The following is a 19,640-nucleotide window of genomic DNA, read 5'->3' as shown; positions in this document are numbered from 1 at the left end:
TTATTTGAGTAAGCAGAAATATGGTGTTTATATGTGAGAGGATTGTTACTGCTTGTTAAGAGGCTAAAGAATATACAGTACTCTCCCGAAATTCACGGGGGTTACGTTCGCGGGTGACTGCAAATATTGAAAAACCACGAATAGCGAAAGAGTACTGTAATCGACACTCCTCCTCCTCTCTTTCGACCATCATGTTTTTATTAGCTTTGTGCTGCCTCCCTTCCCCTCTTCTGAATCCCTGCTGAAGGGAACAGATAATGACCCCCGGTTTCCCAAGGCTCACTGCTGCCTGGCTGAGGAGAGTGCTGGATCCCAATCTGTTCTTGGGATCGGGCCAGGGGAGGGGGGGGGGAGGATGGAGGAGGCTCCCTTGGCTCATTTGCACCTGTGTTGCTTTTCGCTTCTTCAGGAATTCGCTGAAGCTTGTAAGCAGCTCTGTGAAGCTATTTAGTGCACGGCTCAGTGAAACTTGCAAAGCTCGCGGAAAACTGGATCTCTGAATAGGAGTCAGCATGGGACTGGTCTCCAAGCCTTGAGCATGGTGCTGAGTGCTGACCCTCAAGGTTTCCCTGCGACCAGCCCCAGCAAAGGTCCCCTGGTTGCCTTAGTCGGCGGCGTCTTCCAGAGACTGGCGGTGGTGATTTTTCTGCTCAACGTGTTGTGGGAGGGGGCACAGGAGGCGCACGGCCAGGGAAGACCTCAGGTTGGGGAAGGGAAGGCTGGCTGAGTGTAAAGAGCTTTTTCCATTGGTCAGTCGTTCGTGGTATTTTCTGACCGGAAGAGGCGGTCAGAAAATACTGTGAATGACTGAGTTCGCAAATCACAAAATGCGAATTCGCAGGGGGTATACTGTGTACGTATTTTAGCTAGTTTAAGTGGCTTATAAATAAATAAATAAATAAATGGCAACTGACTGGTTAAATCATGTGTTCAGGGCTATCTGCTAGTTTTCAGCAGCAGTTAATTAGTTATTACATTACATTAGTGATTTCTATTTCACCATTACCTTGCGGTTCAAGGCAGATTATACAAGAGATCTGGCCATTTTCAGAGGAATTAGAGAGCAAAGAAGGGTGATACAGAAAGTTGAGGTGGTTCTTGTATTGTTAGATTGTATTAGAGAGTAGAGATGGTTCTTTTGGTGTTTAGGTTGATTTCAGAGGTTTGTTGGGTAGTATGTTTTTTTTTAATAGTAGGGTTTTTATTTCTTTTCTGAATATTTTGTAGTCTGAGGTCGTTATCAGTAAATTGGAGAGTTGGTGGTTTAGTTTTGCTGCTTGTGTGGCTAGGAGGCCATTGTATAGTTTCTTCCGTTTGACGTCTCTGATTGGAGGGTACGTGAACAGAGTGTGGGTTCTCCTTTGTCTGGTTGTGGTGGTTTGAATTAGGTGGTTGTTCAGGTAGGTTGGGCTGTCGCCTTTATGGTTTTAAATAGTAGACAGTAGAATTTGAATAGTATTCTTGCTTGTATTGGTCGCCAGTGTGAGTTGAGGTGCGCCTCTGTGATGTGGTCGTGTTTCTTTAGTGAGTAGATGAGTCTTAAGAGTTGTGTTTTGGATTGTTTGTAGTTGTTTAATCATGGTTGTGGGGCAGGGGAGATAGAAAATGTTCCAATAGTCTAGAAGACCCAGTACTAGGGCCTGGACCAAGATCTGGAATTGTGTTCTGTCAAAGAATTTTCACACTTGCCTTAAGTTTCTCATGATAGTGAATGATTTCTGTATTGTTTTATCACTACTGAAAATTAGTTCTTAGTGACCTAGGGCTAGATGCACTAAAGAGGATCAGTAAGACCGTGTGGGTATTCTCCAATCTGACTAGTCTTGACCAGTGACTTTTTTGGATCAGGAATCCATGTTAGAGCATCAATCGCTCTGCTAGTTTACATGGCATTTCAGTATTAATGAGCTTATTTGTATGGTCGGATTAGAGAATGAATAATCGTGCAGAAAATGGCTCACTATGTGGTTTTCTGCATTGGGTCAGCAAAGGCAATTGCCGCTAAACCACTCAAAACTGGTTTAGTGACGACTGCTTTCTGTATAAGGATGCATTCAATACATAGACAGCTTAACCTCCCAAATATAAAATCTTCAGATCCTAATGGATTTTATGTGATCCCATCCTATATATTCCTCCCCAAATGTTTCTTTTTTTAAAATTAAAGACTGTAGTCCATCCTATTTACCCTTTTTGTATTAGTTTATATCAGTTTGTATTAGAACTTATATGATTTGTATGTAATGTCATATTTTGTTCACCCTTTTTTTTATTTTTTATGCATTGGAAAATTGTTATACGCATTGAAATATATGATACTGCGTAGATAACAGATCTTATTAAACTTGAAACTTGATCGCTGACATTAGTGCATCTGGCCCTGAGTGAAAACTGGCCAATTGAGTCAATATTCAGCACTTAACCAGCCAGGGGAACCATATAAATGGGACGGCATAAAACACAGTCCTATCTTTATGCGGGAACTCATGACTTAGCAGGCTAGCACCACATAAACCAGATATTCATTGCCGAAGCCCAGACATGGTTCAGCATTGAACATCCAGGAATAACACCAAAGGTTGTCAGTGAAACTTTCCTCACTGTTGGTTAAATATTTGCCCATTAGTGAAATTTTGATCAATAAATTTAGACAATCCCAGTCATAGTAAATTATCAATGTCAAAGTAAGGAGCATCAAATTTTGACTATTGAGCCTGGTTGGTCTACTATAGACTACAACAGACCTTGACAAATTTTCTTTTAATGCAGAAACTGAGACTGAGACCGTTCAATAAGAACATAAGCAATGCCTCTCCCGGGTCAGACCTGAGGTCCATCATGCCCAGAAGTCCGCTCACGCGGTGGCCCAACAGGTCCAGGATCTGTGCAGTAATCCTCTATTTATACCCTTCTATCCCCTTTTCCAGCAGGAAATTGTCCAATCCTTTCTTAAACCCCAGTACTGTACTCTGCCCTATTACGTCCTCTGGAAGCGCATTCCAGTTGTCCACCACTCGTTGGGTAAAGAAGAACTTCCTAGCATTCGTTTTGAATCTGTCCCCTTTCAACTTTTCCGAGTGCCCTCTTGTTCTTTTATTTTTAGAAAGTTTGAAGAATCTGTCCCTCTCTACTCTCTCTATGCCCTTCATGATCTTATAAGTCTCTATCATATCCCCTCTAAGTCTCCTCTTCTCCAGGGAAAAGAGACCCAGTTTCTCCAATCTCTCAGCGTATGAAAGGTTTTCCATCCCTTTTATCAGACGTGTCGCTCTCCTCTGAACCCTCTCGAGTAATGCCATATCCTTCTTAAGGTACGGCGACCAATATTGGACGCAGTATTCCAGATGCGGGTGCACCATCGCCCGATACAACGGCAGGATAACTTCTTTTGTCCTGGTTGTAATACCCTTCTTGATTATACCTAGCATTCTATTTGCTTTTTTAGCGGCCGCTGCGCACTGTGCCGTCGGCTTCATTGTCATGTCCACCATTACCCTCAAGTCCCTTTCTTGGGTACTCTCATTCAATAACATCCCTCCCATCGTATAGTTGTACCTTGGGTTTCTGCTTCCCACATGCAATACTTTACAATCTACTGAAGTGAAAGAGGGGAGTAGAGGAGAGGAGAGGGATCTCCTCCAAATTTGTTTGCAACTCCTTTTGGACTTCATGTACTAAGGCTGTTTTACCATTTTGTGTTTAAGTGAAAAGGCAGCTTGGTAAATCCGATCCTTCATGCTCTACTATTGCACTACTGTGGGCACTGGCAAACAAATAGAGTCAGCAGCCCTTTCCCACCGAGTCTCCATCACCTAGTCTCTCATATGGCCCCAACCTATTATCACTCAGTCTGTTATCTCTTTTTCCCCTACCAATTTCTCTCCTCATCCCATATCTGCCAGACAGACTCATCCCCCAAGAAGCCAATCAACCACATCCCAGCTCTTAATGCTTCATCTAGCCACATACTCCCAACAAGCCTTTTCTCCTATCTAGTGACTGCTGATAACCATTGCACCTAGCTAGCCTGCAAGCCATCCCCAAATTTCCTATTAGATCCATTCTTTGGGGACTGGATGCTCATATTGTGCTCTGCAGCCACCACCAGAGCAAGAGCTTCCTCCAGTTCTCCAGCGAGTTTAAACCATATGACTTGAGACCCTGATACCAGTTCAGGCACTTCTGCACCATTCAAACCTACATATAGATGGGAGGAAGCTCTTGTTCCAGCAGCAGCAGTAAAAAGAAAGAAAAAGAAAAATCATGGGTTCTAGGGGCACATTTCTAGTTGCCATAGTGACCTGGCACCTGAGATCTGTAAGGCTCTGGGTTTCGTTGTCGAAATGGGTTGTGTGCATAGAGGCATGTTTTGGTTTTGTCCATCTATTACATATGTATTACTTTCCTGGAAAATAACAGAGATTGATTTGAATTTCAAAGTAGACTTTAATCTGAACAATATCCTAATTCACGTTGTAACTTTATATAACATTTTGGTTTTAAAGTAATTCAGAAATGTGTGTACAGATACGGCCTGATTATCTGCAGTGCTTGAAAAGATCTGAACAGGAGGGAAGAAGGACAATGTTTTTATTATCTTTGGATAAAGTGAAGCATAACGAGGTAGAATGACTTCCCAAGGTCAGTGGCAAAGGGAGTAGCCACAATCACATTCCAGAGTGTTTCCTGGAATGTAATTCTAGGCTATAACCACTAGACTGCACATGTGCTATAATTCTGGCATTTGGACCTTGAGTGGTTTTTCTCACTGGAAGTAACATAATTCTTCCTTACTGTTCTCAGAATACAGTGGCTATGTAGATAACAAAAGTCAAAGAGTAGTCGCAGAGGGCCAAATAGAACAACCTAACAAATGGTGCATAGCTGGAAAGAGGCCTCATTTTTTTGTTATTATACCATGTCACTCCCCCAACACTCCTTGTACACACCTCACTCACCACTCCTTCTCATCTGTGTTTTCCTTCCTACCATTGTTTATTGTGACTATTGTGGAAACTAAGGGGGGGGGGGGGTTGTTACATATCTGAACTGGCAGGTACTCAGCTGACTTGGTCAGATTTTATTTAGTCAGGACAGCTGCTGGCTCAAGTGCAAACTCAGAAGAGTTGAACTGCCTCTCTCCCTGCTTGCTGACTGTGATAAACCATGCAAAGCTGGAGAACAGGAGGACTGCAGTGGTTGAATGGGAAGTGGGAGGAGGATGCTGATTGACTTGCTTATCAGATTTAATTATTTGTATTCCCAAATTTGAGTTAAATATTCAGGTGCTCTGGGTAGATCTCTTCCCAAGGCAATTGAGGTGTGGCAACTTACCTGAGATGATAAAGAAAGTCAGTAGAAAAAGAACCCTGGCTGGTTTCTCTGCTTTTTAACAGTGTCCACTTAACCATTAGGCTAGTCAGTTGCCTGCAATGGCAGCCTGAGGGTTGGGGGAGGGGGAGGGGAATGACGAAGAGCAGCTTAAGTCAAACAAAACAAAGTCTTGACACCAACACAAATTCAAAGATCAATCAGCCCATATTATTAACAACACTGAAGGTGGGTATTTTTCAAAAAGCCCATTTACCTACATAAGAATAGCCATACTGGAGCAGAACAATGGTCCATCTAACCCAGTATCCTGTTTCCAATAGTGGTCAGTCCAGGTCACAAGTACCTGGCAGAAACCCAAATAGTACCAATATTCCATGTTACCAATCCCAAGGCAAGCAGTGGCTTCCCCAAGTTTGTCTCAATAAAAGACTATAGATTTTTCCTCCAGGAACTTGTCTTTTTTAAACCCAGCTGCACTAACCTAGATAAACTGCTGTTTACCTTGATAAGTGACTTTTAGACTTTTCTCTCGTAATGTATAATATGTGTGTGTGCATATCTATTACACTATGTAACAATTTTTTTTTTGTTCCTGGGTAATGTGTTCTTTCTTAATTGCTTATGCCCCCCCCAAAGTATAGAAAATGGCTATCATTCCCCTCAAACTTTACTTTTGTGACCAGAACATTGAATTTTTAAATTTACATTTTTTTGCAGAACATTTCAGATTGATTCCAAGCTCAGTGAATTTAGGGGCCCTTTTACTATGGTGCGGTAGACCTCAACTACTTGATCAGAGATCTTGGTCTCACCAAGTCCATTGCCGAGCTTTTGACATCTAGGCTACAGCAGTGGGAACTTGATACATGAAAGTGTGAAAGTCACAGGTCAAAGGAAGTGTTGCCAATCTTTTTCCACCACCTTCACCCATCAATATGGGCTCTGTTTCTGCCATAATGTGACCAGTCTGTTTGAGAGAATTGGAATCGCATGTAACCCAAAAGAGTGAAGAGTGGCATAAAAACTTGATGACAGATAAAGGCCAAATGGCCCATCCAGTCTGCCCATCCACAGCATCCACTATCTCCTCCTCTCCCTAAGAGATCCCACATGCCTGTCCCATGCTTTCTTGAATTCAGACACAGTCTTTGTCTTTACTACCTCTATTAGGAAACTATTCCACACATCTACCACCTTTATGTACAAAAAGGTATCCAGTAGCATCAAAGCTATGCTGTTCCCTAACAGGAACAAGTACCCTCTTCCACTGGCTCACTCAGTACACCTCAAAGAGGATTACAACAGCATCAAGACCTTATTGCCTTGAAGTATGATGAGTACAGTCGGGAGGTCATCAGAGACCTCAAAATAGTGGCATTCCTAATGGGTCTCCAAGGCAGTTTTATCAAGGTTTCTTGCTATCTCTGCTTTTGGGACAGCAGGAACACAAAAGCACACTACAAAAGGCGTGACTGGCTACAGCAGACCAAGTTCTATGTGGGGAGAAAAAACATCACATAGGAACCACTGGTGGACCCCCAGAAGGCTCTGAGGCCACCACTGCACTTCAAATTGGGCCTAATGAAACAATTTGTCAGAGCTCTAGATAAGGAGCTGACAGCCTTCAGGTACCTTCAAGACATATTAACTAATCTGTCTGAGGCAAAGGTCAAATCTGGTGTCTTCAATGGACCACAGATAAAGAAGATCCTGGAGTGCAAGGAATTTCCCAAGAAATTAATTAGGAAGGAAAAAGTGGCTTGGAATAACTCTGTTGCAGTAGTTCGGGGCTTCCTGGGCAATCACAAAGCCAAAAACAACAGAACCGCAGCAGAGGGAACGTGCTGTGGAGGTCAACAGCAGCTTGCTAGGTTCATTACAGCTGAATGGTGATCCTCTGCAGGCTGCTTTGAAGGTGAGACCGGGAAGCCGGGATAGAGATGGTGGGCAATGGGATGGAGGGATGGAAGGAACAGAGGGAACTTACTCGCGGGCCTGAGTTCAACACCCCTAGTCTATGTCCTTGATGTTCGTCTTGAGACACTGAAAAAGAATATGGGAGTATAATCAGAAGAGCAAGGTGAGCGCTTCCACCAGTTAATACTGGACTTCAAACTCTGCTACCAAAAACAATGATGAGAGACTACATCTGGGGGCTGATTTGTAAAATTGACTTACAATATAATTGTAAATCTAATAAAACTTCTAAATCTTCTGTGGTCATCTTTGCATAACTTCAATAGAAATACATGTTATGTTGCTTTTTATGACTTTATAAGAATGAAACGATGAAAATTTGGCATGTTCATATCTTGCAAAATTTGACTATTCTGGTCACAAAAGCAAAGTTTTATGGAAATAACAGATATTTTCTATACTTTTTAGGTATGAGTAATTAGGAAATTACACTTACTGCCCAGAAACAAAAATCATGTTACATAGAGGGCCATTTCTGATAGTTTTATCTAAGTCTGACTTTGGACGTATCGGGGCAAGGAAACTGCTAGATGTCCTTCCCCCCCCCCCCCCCCCCAATATATATTTTTTTTTAAATAACCTGTCTTGGCCTTTAGGGTGTCTTAACTTTTTTGGCCATTTTCAAATACAAAAACGTCCAAGTTCAAAACATCCTAATCCAGACCATTTGGATGTAGGAGTGGCCAGCATAGTAACAGATTGGCCACACAGACAGGCCACATAGCAGAACAGTGGGGCACCTTAGAGAGCACAGCTGTGAACTTCAATAAAGGGTGTCAGATGTATATCTCATCGTAACCCCCTTTTAATTTATAGTGAACCCTCCAATACTCCCCCAAAACCTACTATACCCACCTGTGTAACATCCCAATAGCACTTATGGTAGGTTTTGGGTGGGTTTTGATGGACTCATACTTAATATCATAGATGTTGTGGTTAGAGCAGTGGCGTTCCTAGGGTATGTGGTACCCGGGGCCCATCATTTTTTGACACCCCCCCCCCCATGTAAAAAAATATTTTTTGTAATGACCATGAAACGGAATAAATGGTCAGAATAGAAACAGGCAGTGAAAATTTTCTTATATTCCAAACATAACATAACATAAATTATGTCTGAATTGTCATGACATCAGAAGTACATATGGAGTAGTTGCAGGTGATGCTTGGGACAGTTCTGATTGTGTTAGTTCGGTTTTATGTGTTTTTTGAATAGAAGGGTTTTTATTTCTTTTTGAATGTTTTGCAGTCTGTGGTCGATGTCAATTGGTTGTAGAGTTGGGGGTCGAGTGTTGCAGCTCCAATGGCTAGGAGGTTGTCAAACAGTGTTTTTGGTTGGAGGGTGTATGAATGGTGCGTGAGTTCTCCTATGTCTGTTTGAAGTGGATTGAATTATTTAGCTGAAGAAATTAGTTACCCCCTCATCCCACACACATTAATTCTCTTCCATTTTTGTTCCCATTATAAAAAAACACTGATAAGTTCCCAGAAAAAAAAAATACATTAAAATAAGAAGTGAAAACAAAGGCCCCTAGAGATGAGAACATAACATAAGAATAGCCTAACTGGGTCAGACCAATGGTCCATCATGCCCAGTAGCCCATTCTCATGGTAGCCAATCCAGGACACTAAAACCTGGTCAAAACCCAAAGAGTAGCAACATTCCATGCTACCGATCCAGGGCAAGCAGACACTTCCCCCATGTCTTAATAACAGATTATGGACTTTTTCTCCAGGAATTTGTCCAAATCTTTCTTAAAACCAGCTACACTATCTGCTTTTACCATAACTTCTGGCCACTTCATTTTTAAGTTTAGATCTTTCCTTTCAAACAGAGACCTTGCTAGATGTCAAATACAGCACAAGGTAACTTCACATAGACTTAGCTGTGCAGGAAATGTGAATCTCCTCATACACCCACCATATAGTGCAAAAATGTGCAAAGGTCTGTTTTTTTTCTTTCGATCACTACATAGCCTAATGCCACACAAGCAGCGCTGTTACAAACATATTCTGTAGGTCAATGCTAAGGATAACAAAGTTTCCTTCCTTGGACCAGAAGGAGATACTGATAAACCACTGGAAGAGATCCCAACACAACACCCAAAGACCCACTCAGTGTGTGGAGTGTGTGGAGTGTGTGGCGCAGTGGTTGGATCTACAGCCTCAGCACCCTGGGGTTGTGGGTTCAAACCCCGCGCTGCTCCTTGTGACCCTGGGCAAGTCACTTAATCCTCCATAGCCCCAGGTACATTAGATAGATTGTGAGCCCACCGGGACAGATAGGGAAAATGCTTGAGTACCTGATTGTAAAAACCGCTTAGATAACCTTGATAGGCGGTATATAAAATCCTAATAAACTTGAAACTTGAAACTTGAGTGGAGTGGACTAACTGGGGGGTGGAAATAGGCCCGGAGTTTGCTCAGCAGAATTTCCCAGACCACCTCTTCCTCTCAACACATTAACACGCTGCCACCACCACCACTAGGAACACCTCACTGGGTAGGCCAGCTATGCTATAAACTTTATAAAACACATTATTATATTTTCTTATAAAGCACATATTTTAACTGAACTCTCTGACATCCTCAGCCTTTCCATTCACAAAAATAGAAGGAAGAAAAGTTCCCATTTCCTGCTGTCTCATGTCCCCGGCCTATACAATATTTTTTTTCTGCAGACCCTTCAAAAGTCTGACCAAATCCTCGTTTCACTTGCATTATAAAGTACTGAGGATGCCATCTCTCCCCAATCCCAGGTCCTAAAGTCTAAGACAGTAGCGCAAACTAATGCTGCCAGATTCAGGAAAAAAAATTTCGATTCGATTCAGCCTATTGAATTGGTTTTTCAATTCGATTTTCCTGTCCAGTTGGGTGATTTTTTTCAAAACTCCTGGTGGGTTTTATAGCTTTTTCACCCCCTTTGGCTTCTCCTAACCACACTGGCGCTGTGGTGTAAATAAAATAAAGAAGCAAAAAGGACTTTTCCTCTCTCTGTTAAATCCTAGCTCACGTTTGCAGTCCAACAACAGCTCTGGCAGGATACACATTTCAAATCTGACATATTATAATCACAAAACAGAAAATAAAATTAATTTTTCTACCTTTTGTTGTCTGGTTATATTTCAAATCTTGTTGGTCCAAGGCTCTGGTTTTCTTCTGATAACTTGCTTGCCAGGGTCTCCTTTCTGCATGCTAACCATCCATCTGCCAACTCTGTCCTCCCTTTCCATTTCCCTTCCCTTCCCAGGAAGTCTGGTATCTTTCCTTTTTTTCATCTCCCTCCACAGATCCACCTTTTCTTAACTACCCTTTCATCTGGCATCTCTCCCTCCTTCTCCACCACCCCAGAGTCCACCATCTCTCCCTTTCTTTTCCTAATTACCCTCCTATCCAGTATCTCTATCCCTCCTCCACACCATCCCTTGTGTCCAATTTCTCTCCCTTTCTGTTCCTTCCCTCCCTAAATCCCATGGTCCATCATCTCTCTCCCTCTCCTCTATTTTCAGACCCATTATTTCTTTCCCCCCCCCCCCAAAGTTTGGCATATGCACATCTCTTTGAACACCCCCTTCCCTCCGTGTACTTCTAAACCAGGGTCCCCCCCAAAGGCCTGTCCCCCCTTAAAGGTCTGCCTGTCCCCCCTTGAAGGCCTGTCCCACCCCCTTGTAGGCCTGTCCCCCCCTTGAAGGCCTGTCCCCCCTTGTAGGCCTGTCCCTCCCTTGAGGCCTGCCTACCTGTCCCCCCCCTTGAAGGCCTGTGCCCCCTTGAAGGCCTGCACCCCCTTGAATGTCTGCACCCCCCCGAAGGCCTGCACCCCCCCTGAAGGTCTGTCCCCCCTTGAAGGCCTGTCCCACCCCCTTGTAGCTTGTCCCCCCCCCTTGTAGGCCTGCCTGCCTGTCCCCCCCCTCTGATGTCAGAGGAGGGGCGGGACCGCGGTGCAGGAAGCAGCGCCCAAGCAGCTCAGGGATCGCTGACGTCGCGATCCTGCTGCGGGCTGCTTCACAGGTGGTGCAGGAAGGTCAGTGGGGCGAGCGGTCCTTCGGGGGTGGGGGGGAACTGAACGGCAAGGCCGGGAGCACCCCCTCAGGGCTGGCACCCAGGGCGCACCGCTCCCCCTGCCCCCCCTTGGTACGCCACTGGGTTAGAGTGCCTTATGGGCCTGCGTCCTCCTCTCTATGGTTTCAATTGCCCACTCACCAGGTAACTCTACATACCTGATGCTCTAATAAGCTTCCCCATACTAGGTATGTAACTTTTTGTTCTCATTTTTGTGTGGTGGAAGAGGGGTCAATGAGCACTGGGGGAGTGCTTACCTTTTGCATGCAGTGGTCATCTGATCAGTTTGGGCACCCTTGTAGCACTTAGACACTTTAAAACAGGTCTAGCTCCAAACGTCTAAGTTCCTTCCAGGATGGCTTGCAAAACATTTGATTATTGCTGCAAAATGTCCAAGTCTAATCTGCTCTTATGCATGCCCAAAGCTCACCATAACACACCTCCACCACACCCATCTCATGCTCTGGACACACAGAGGCTGGGACACCTTGCTACACATCCAGAAAGGAGGTTTCGATTATCGGCATTTGGATGTCCAGGCGATTAGGATGTACAAGTGCTGATTCAGGATGCTTTTTGGTCATTTATAATTTTTGATTATGAGCTCCATAGTGTTATCTATCTATAAGAACATAATAAAGTTAATAATTAAAATTATGATGCCCAATTAACCCTTTTTTTACACTTGTTGTTTCACATTTTCTTAACTGTCTTTTGACAATAACATTAAAGTGGTTTACATTAAGAACAAGATTAAGCCATAGACAAACTAAGCATAGGCCTGGGGTCTGAAAAATATGCTCAAGGCTCATGAGGCTAGGATTGCCAACTGTCTATACTGTGTATTTTCAGAATTCTACAGATTTGTAAATTACCTGTCTCAAAGACAGAAAAAGTGTCTGGATATTTTTAGAATTTAGCCTTTTAAAACTTTAGTCCTCCCTTCTTCAAATACAGAGGCAGTGGTAGGATCCAGCTCTAGGTTACAGGAAGGAGGAAGGAGGTGAACTGCTCAGTGCTGGGGGAGAGATTGAGATCCGGAGGGTTTTTGGATAGAACCAGCAGAACCAGTGAGTGTCTGGAGAGGTAGGGGTGAGGGCAGGAGTTATTGAGAAGAGGTAAGAATTTAATAGAAGATGTGTGTGCGTGTGGGGGGGAGGGGGTCCTTCTGCTACAGGCTGAGAAAGAGCTGGCAGAAAATACAAGAACTTCACATGATGATGAGCAAAGCTGGTTGCTTGGAGGAGGGAAGGCACTAACTGAATGAGCATATGAGCAGTAGACAGCAGCCTATCACCAGAAGAGACAGTATATGTCCATGCTTTTCTGAAAAATGACAATGTACACGTGTGTACCTGAAAATTAAGAATTCATGCATATGTATATCTAAAGAGCAAGAATATTTTGTGTGTTTCTGAAGAATGAGAGTGCGCATGTGTGAAGAATGAGACAGCATGCATTTGCACATATGTGTGCAACTGAAATGCGAGACAGGGCATGCACAAGTTTGTGCACATGTACTGTATGTGAAGAACAAGAATGTGTTTGCATGGGTGTGTTTATGCATCTCTGGCAGGAACAGGGAGATGACTGTTGGTGAACGAACCTAGTTGGGGGTTCAAAGAGGAAGTGAAAGCTGGAAGGATTATGGAGAGGATGAATGCTAGACATTAGGGATGGGAGTAAAGGGTGGCTGGAGAGCTGTGCACTGGTTGCAGTCAGAAACATCCACCATCACAATTATTACTCCTACAGAATTCCTTTGCAGCATTAGGGCATTGCAATGCTCAAGAAAAAAAGAATTGAAGTGAAACTAGAACCAGTGAAGATGAAAAGCACACCCTAAGCACAAATAAAAAAGCCCAAAACAGAAAACTATCATCAGAGGAATTAACCTCAGAACACAGGTCAAGGAGCCCAAAATAGTGAAATGCATTCCAGGATCCTTGGCCACCAGGAGTACCAGGCAAATACTAACTTAAATTAGGAAAGAAATTAAGAATTCTAACACTGATGTTTTTATCCACCTGGGAACAAATGACCTGGCTAACAGCTCCCCACCTTCAGCACTGAAAGCCTTTCAGGAGCTGAGAGAGGGCCTAAAACCTTTTGTAAAGACTATAGACTTTTCAGAAGTATTGCTTACTTATGGAAAGGGAGAGGAAAACAAATCAGGTCATTCCTGCTGATAGGTTTTGGACAACTGTTTATCTCTCAAAATCTACATCATCATGTCCCTTCGATAGTTCCTCTTCAATATTACTGAGACAACTTCCTTCCGCTGCAGTTCAGTGGATAACTGTACCTATGAATAGTATGTTACTAGCAGGATTCTTTTATTGTACTTCCACAGGTAGAATATTTCTTACACCACTCAAATCTCCCTTTTTGGGTCCGCCACTACCATCCAATTATAGGCCATTTGCTAATATTTTATTCTTTACAAAATTGGCTGAATATGAAGTAGCTCAACAACTGAGGGCCTTTATAGACATTTTTTGGGTATTAATCCCTTTTTGAACATGGCTTTAGGAGCTCATACAGTACTGAAACTTTTCTGCTTGCCTTTGTTACTAGAGCAAGGTAAATTATTAGTACAGATAGTAAAGCAGGTTTTTTTTTGTTTAAATTCTATTTTTATTGATTTTGAAAAACATACATACAGAAAATGCAATCAAATACCATAAACTAATCTCATAAAAGCGATTATCATTACTGACCACACAGGTATTTGGGTTAAATATCAATTTGATGTAGAACACGTTGAAAATCCAATTTGGAAATTTAATAATTCTCTACTTGCAGATTCAAAATTTATAGAGGAAATGCAGTTTAAAATCTCAGAATTCTTTCAAATGAATGCTTCAGAGCAGATCTCTCAAGAAACTATGGGATGCCTTTAAGGTTACGTTGCTTGAACAAATTATTGCTTATTCAGCTTACATCCATAAATCTATGCGGCTTGAGTTTTCTAATTTAGAAAAAACTATTTACAATCTTCAATTAAAACTTATATCACAATGGAATCAAATAACATTAAGGGCTCCTTTTACTAAGGTGCGCTAGGGCTTTAACGCGTGGAATAGCGCGCGCTACATTGAGCTGGCGTTAGTTCTAGAAGCGTAGCGCGCGGTGTAGCATGCGGTAATTTCCTGCGTGCGCTAAAAACACTAGCACACCTTAGTAAAAGGAGTCCTAAATGATCTGATTGCTGCTAAATACAAATGCAATACCATTAGTAGTCAATTAGCCAGGAAAGATCTGTTTCTACAACAAGCTGTCTAATAACTCAAATAAAGCAGGGAGAATCCTGGCAAATTACCTTAAAGCTAAAAAAAACGGGGAGAAAAGATCACAGCTATTAAAGACGAAAAGGGCATAGTATATACTAAGCAGTCTGATATTCTATCCCAATTTCTACAATACTATAAAAAACTGTATTCCTCTGATTTAGATACCAAAATTACTAGCAAAATTGAAGAATTTTTACAATCTATTAAGGGACACATAAAAGATTCCCTTGATGCTCCTATATCTTTTCCTGAAATCCAAAATGCATTGAAGTCTCTCAAAATAGGTTCGGATACACTGTGGAATTCTATAAATCTTTCCAATCCAGTTTATTACCTTATCTTTTTAAATTACAGTATATCAAACACAACTGTCAAAGTGTCAGTTATCTGGATCCATGGCTGAAGCTTTGACAATAGTACGCCCTAAACCAAATAAAGACCTGATGATGGTGATTAATTATAGGCCAATATCATTAATTAATGTAGATGGGAAATTATTAGCTAAATTTTTGGCTCTTAGATTGGAAAAAGCTCTTCCTTATATCATCGGTATGCATCAAACGGGTTTCATTGTTCACAGATATTCCTCTAATAATACTAGACTGGCTTTCCATGTACTTAATTTGGCAAATTCATTGGATGTTCCAGCTTTTTCACTGTCTCTTGATGCCGAGAAAGCATTCAACTATGTTGAATGGTCTTTTATGTATCAATATATGAAATGGTTTGGGTTTGGGCATAGTTTTGTGCAAATGATAAAAACACTTTATAGTTTTCCTTCTGCTAGACCAGGGGTGGGCAACTCCGGTCCTTGAAGCCGGAATCCAGTCGGGTTTTCAGGATTTCCCCCAATGAATATGCATGAGATCTATTTGCATGCACTGCTTTCAATGCATATTCATTGGAGACATCCTGAAAACCCGACTGGATTACGGCCCTGGAGGACCGGAGTTGCCCACCCCTGGGCTAGACTATATATCAATAACATTTTTACTGAAAAATTTATATTAGAGAGGGGAGTTCAACAAGGATGCCCCCTTGTCTCCACTTATTTTGATCTTATTTTAGAACCTTTACTATTGGCAATTCAGCAAACGGTGGATTATAAAGGGAATCTCATATGCAGGTCGAACATACAAAGTTTCTGTCTACGCAGATATCTTGTTGAATTTGACTAATCCAGAATTATCTATTCCTTCTTTGCTTCAACTGATTGAAAATTTTGGAACCATCTCAGGTTTTAAGATAAATTGGAACAAATCTGAAGTTCTCCCGTTAAATGTTCATAGTGTTAAAGGTTTCCATTCCTATGGAAAGATGATGAAATAAAATACCTAGGAATAATAATCCAAAGAACATTAGATGATACTATTCTTGCCAATGAAAAATGAATATTGATAATGGTTAAGGAGATATGTGAGCGATGGAATCCGTTACATCTTACTTGGTAGGGGAGAGTACAAACAGTTAAAATGATGATTGTGACGGTAATTTGCTATCAGATGAGTATGCTTCCTATTTATTTTCATATCTCTTTTTATAAAAAAAATAAATAGAATTCTTTTGGATTTTTTATGGTCTGTTAAGACCCTTAGAATTGCCTTATCTTCATTACAAAAAAAAATAAATCAAATTAACGATAGTCAAGCAGTTTTGCTTCAGTTTGATCTATCAGCTACATTCGATATGTTTGACCGCTATGGTAAAGACTGGTGAGAAGTTCTCATGAGCAGGAGAAAAAAATCAGTTTATTAGGATATTTATTTTTATCCACGAGTTTTCATCTTAGGACCTGGCTACAAGGACTCCTGAAGAAGACTATATTGTCTTAAAAGGAGCCCAAAATGTCCAAATGCTATTTTATGCCATTTTTGGATGCTTTTCTCTTTTGAAAATAAACACTATAGTAAAAGGGTCTCAAATGTTTCTTAATACATCATACTGGTAGTTAGTTTGCCCAATTGATGAAGCTTCCATAAGTGACAAGAATTGAAAATATAGAAATAAATATATTATTTCGCCATCTTTATGTATAGAGAAATTCCTTTGAAGCTCTATAAACTCTACAAAGCAAAAAGAAAATTCTAATTAAAACAGTTGATAAGAGAGGTGTTATAGCGATAATGAATAGAAGTGACTGTATAGAAGAGATAACTAGAAGATAGTGTTTGGGTCCACAGTTGGGTTGGGTCCACAGTTCCCAGAGTATTGGAAGTCAATGTTGACCACGGCTATCATTCATAGTCACTCGAGTATCACAGACCTTTGAGCTACCAAAGCTAGCTGATTTACAAAGTTAGTTTAAATTGACAGTTATGACTACATGGCACCCCATCTGTCCATAATCGTTTAGAAAACAATGTCAACCTGCAGTATTTGTGTGAAAGGAGCACCTTAGTTTAGACATTTCTGTTTATGCATTTATGTAAAATGTCCACAGTGCTTTTGGACTACACAGTCACCTCTTGGCTGATGGGCTAAAACTTATGCTATATGAGCCATGTGGGAATGCCGATTTGCTCATTAGAGTTTTGGAACTACAGAAAGGAACTGATTATATCTTATTAATGGATGTTTGAAATGTAGATAATTAAATTCAAGATTTTCCATTAAAGGAACATCACATGCCCCTGAAGTGGATGCAAACTGAAAAATGGCCTTGTAATATAACATATCATAGCATTTCTATACCATAAAACCATGAGGATCCTTGTGGTTAACAATTAAGAAAAAGCTGAACATCAGGCAGCGAATTACAGAAAGTATAGGATGGTTGATTAGAAAAATGTATTGTACAAATAAGTTTTTAACTGCTTTCTAAAGTTTATATATGAGGTAGAAGTAAGAAATAATTGATGGAGAACAGAATCCCAAGTAGCTGCTTGATATGAGAGCAGTATATTGGGCAGGGACCTTGTACTAGCAAATGAACTATACGAGGGACCACTGAAAAGTTCTCAGCCCAACCAATAAAGTTGGAGCAGTCTCCATCGAGGGCTATACACTTGGTGCAGTGATTTTCCTCTTTTTGTTCTGTCGGAATTTTTCAGCAGCCCCTCGTACACTGTAAAAGATTTTTTACCATACTGCTTTGTTTCCTTGATTTTTTTCCAGCTCTATTTTCTGACTGTGTTGCTTTTTCTCGCCTCTCTTTGACATGGCTGTTAATTGGCTACAACCTTCCTTATGGAGAACTTTAAAATCATATAGACCAGATGGGCCTAGCAACAATTAGTGCCATTTTTCCAATGCCTGAAAAAGGAGCACAGAAATATTCTTTAATCTGCTCAATTCTTTTGCAATGAGAAAATGGATAGGAATTAAGAGTCTCCGGGAACTATTTGTGACCCATCGAGTGAAAAAGTACTAGAAGTAGGGTACGTGACTTCTTTAAACCACAAGATATAGGGATGTCAACTGCATAATCCTTCAAAATTTCTGCCTCAGGTATAGACTAATTATGTCTTTAAAACTGAGAAATCTTTATCAATATAAAAGTATGCTTTTCAGAAAATTTTATTTGAATAGCAAAATTAAAATATCTATATCTCTGTAATCCAAAAGAAGTTACGGATAAAATTTTGACCATGTTTTATATACACTGTGATCAACTTTCAGAAATTAAAGTTGACTAAATATACCCCTGCAAACTTTTATAGCCTTTATCTCTGTTATTTATAACCCCACTTTTGGTAGTTTTTTGCTCCGTGGGTCACATCTTGGTTATCTTCCTCAACACAGAAGCTTTTTGCTCATAACCATTCAAACCTGTCATTTGGTTTGTAACATAACACTGGAATATCAGAGCAGCTAGAGTTTAAACTGGTCTCGTAATGAGCAGGGTTTACCAGTGGATGTCACTGGTTCATTAAATCACGGGTTTAGTTCAGAAGCAACATTATACATGAGTTGTGCACAGTTCAGGGTTAGAGTCTTCACATTAGTAGTGATTATTAAAGCATTTTCTCTGTGGCATGCCATCAGACTAAAAATTCACGCTGACAACAAAAATCAATAGAACTGTTACATGTGCTAGCCAAAGCCGTTTGTCTCCCCATGGTGCTGTTACTGCTTGCAAACACAAAGGGCAAAGATATTAGGGAAGCTGCTTTAATGCAAGGGGTTAGTTCAGATGCAATCAAGTCCAAGTTACAGGCTAGAGAATGACACTAGGACAAATTTGTCCCCAACCCGGTGGAAACTCAATTTCCCTGTCCCATCCCCGCAAGTTTTGTCCCTGTCCCTGTCCCATTCCTGTAAGCTCTGCTTTAACTGCACAAGCCTCAAACACTTATAATTTTAAAGTATTTGAGGCTTGTGCAGATGAGAACAGAGCTTGTGGGAATGGAGCAGGGACAGGAAAAGAACTTGCGGGGACGGGAAAATGAGTTCCCGCGGGGACGGGGAAAAATTTGTCCCCGTGTCATTCTCTATTACGAGCAATAGGCTCACTCCTGGAACGGATGCATAGGAAAGAAAGAAGAGTACTAACTCTGTGACAGGATTCAATTTTCATCAAGTACCTTTGAATGTCAAGCTCGGAATGGAGAGAGGCCAACATACAGTGCACAGCCTGTGGAACAGAGAGAGAGAAAGCAACAGAGGAAAAGAGAAATGAGAAAAGTGTTACAAGGAGAAGAATAAACAGAATTACCCAGGCAATGCTTAAGGAATCACAGCTTGAAGGAAAGATGAAAACCAATTCACTCAGGGTGCTTCCAGAAAGTATCTTCAAGGGCAGGTATGAAGCTATGATTTCAAAGGAGGTCAGCGAGAGTACAGATACTTCTTCATGTTCTATAGATTCAAATCATGGTGATGTGCTTATTTATTTCATATCTCAATGGGAGAGCATAATGTTCAGAAGAAATTCTGCTCAGCTCTTCGGTCAGACATTTACCACTAGGGCAGCCAAAATGGTCCATCCCCAAGACTGGAGGGAGGCAAGAGGTCTATGCTTGTACAGTGCTTTTTTTTCTG

The 19,640-nt window shown here is 41.3% G+C and overlaps 1 protein-coding gene across 14 annotated transcripts in view; it reads right to left on the bottom strand.

The window, feature by feature from the left end:
• Positions 1-19,640, bottom strand: part of KIAA1217 (KIAA1217 ortholog) — a 1,295,419-nt gene that overhangs the window by 423,931 nt on the left and 851,848 nt on the right. For 10 of the 14 annotated variants that reach the window (XR_004538150.1, XR_004538149.1, XM_033931366.1 and 7 more), the window contains one exon: positions 19,153-19,233. The exons of the other annotated variants lie outside the window; for them this stretch is intronic. Coding sequence is in view for 8 of the 10 variants with exons in the window: in XM_033931366.1 (XP_033787257.1) it covers positions 19,153-19,233 (81 nt within the window). In the remaining 2 variants the exon portion in view is untranslated. The remainder of the gene's footprint in view (positions 1-19,152; positions 19,234-19,640) is intronic. 14 annotated transcript variants of the gene reach the window in all.

This window comes from Geotrypetes seraphini, chromosome 2 (assembly GCF_902459505.1).
Source record: "Geotrypetes seraphini chromosome 2, aGeoSer1.1, whole genome shotgun sequence".
Taxonomy (NCBI): Eukaryota; Metazoa; Chordata; class Amphibia; order Gymnophiona; family Dermophiidae; genus Geotrypetes; species Geotrypetes seraphini.
This window is presented reverse-complemented; position numbering and strand designations above follow the sequence as displayed.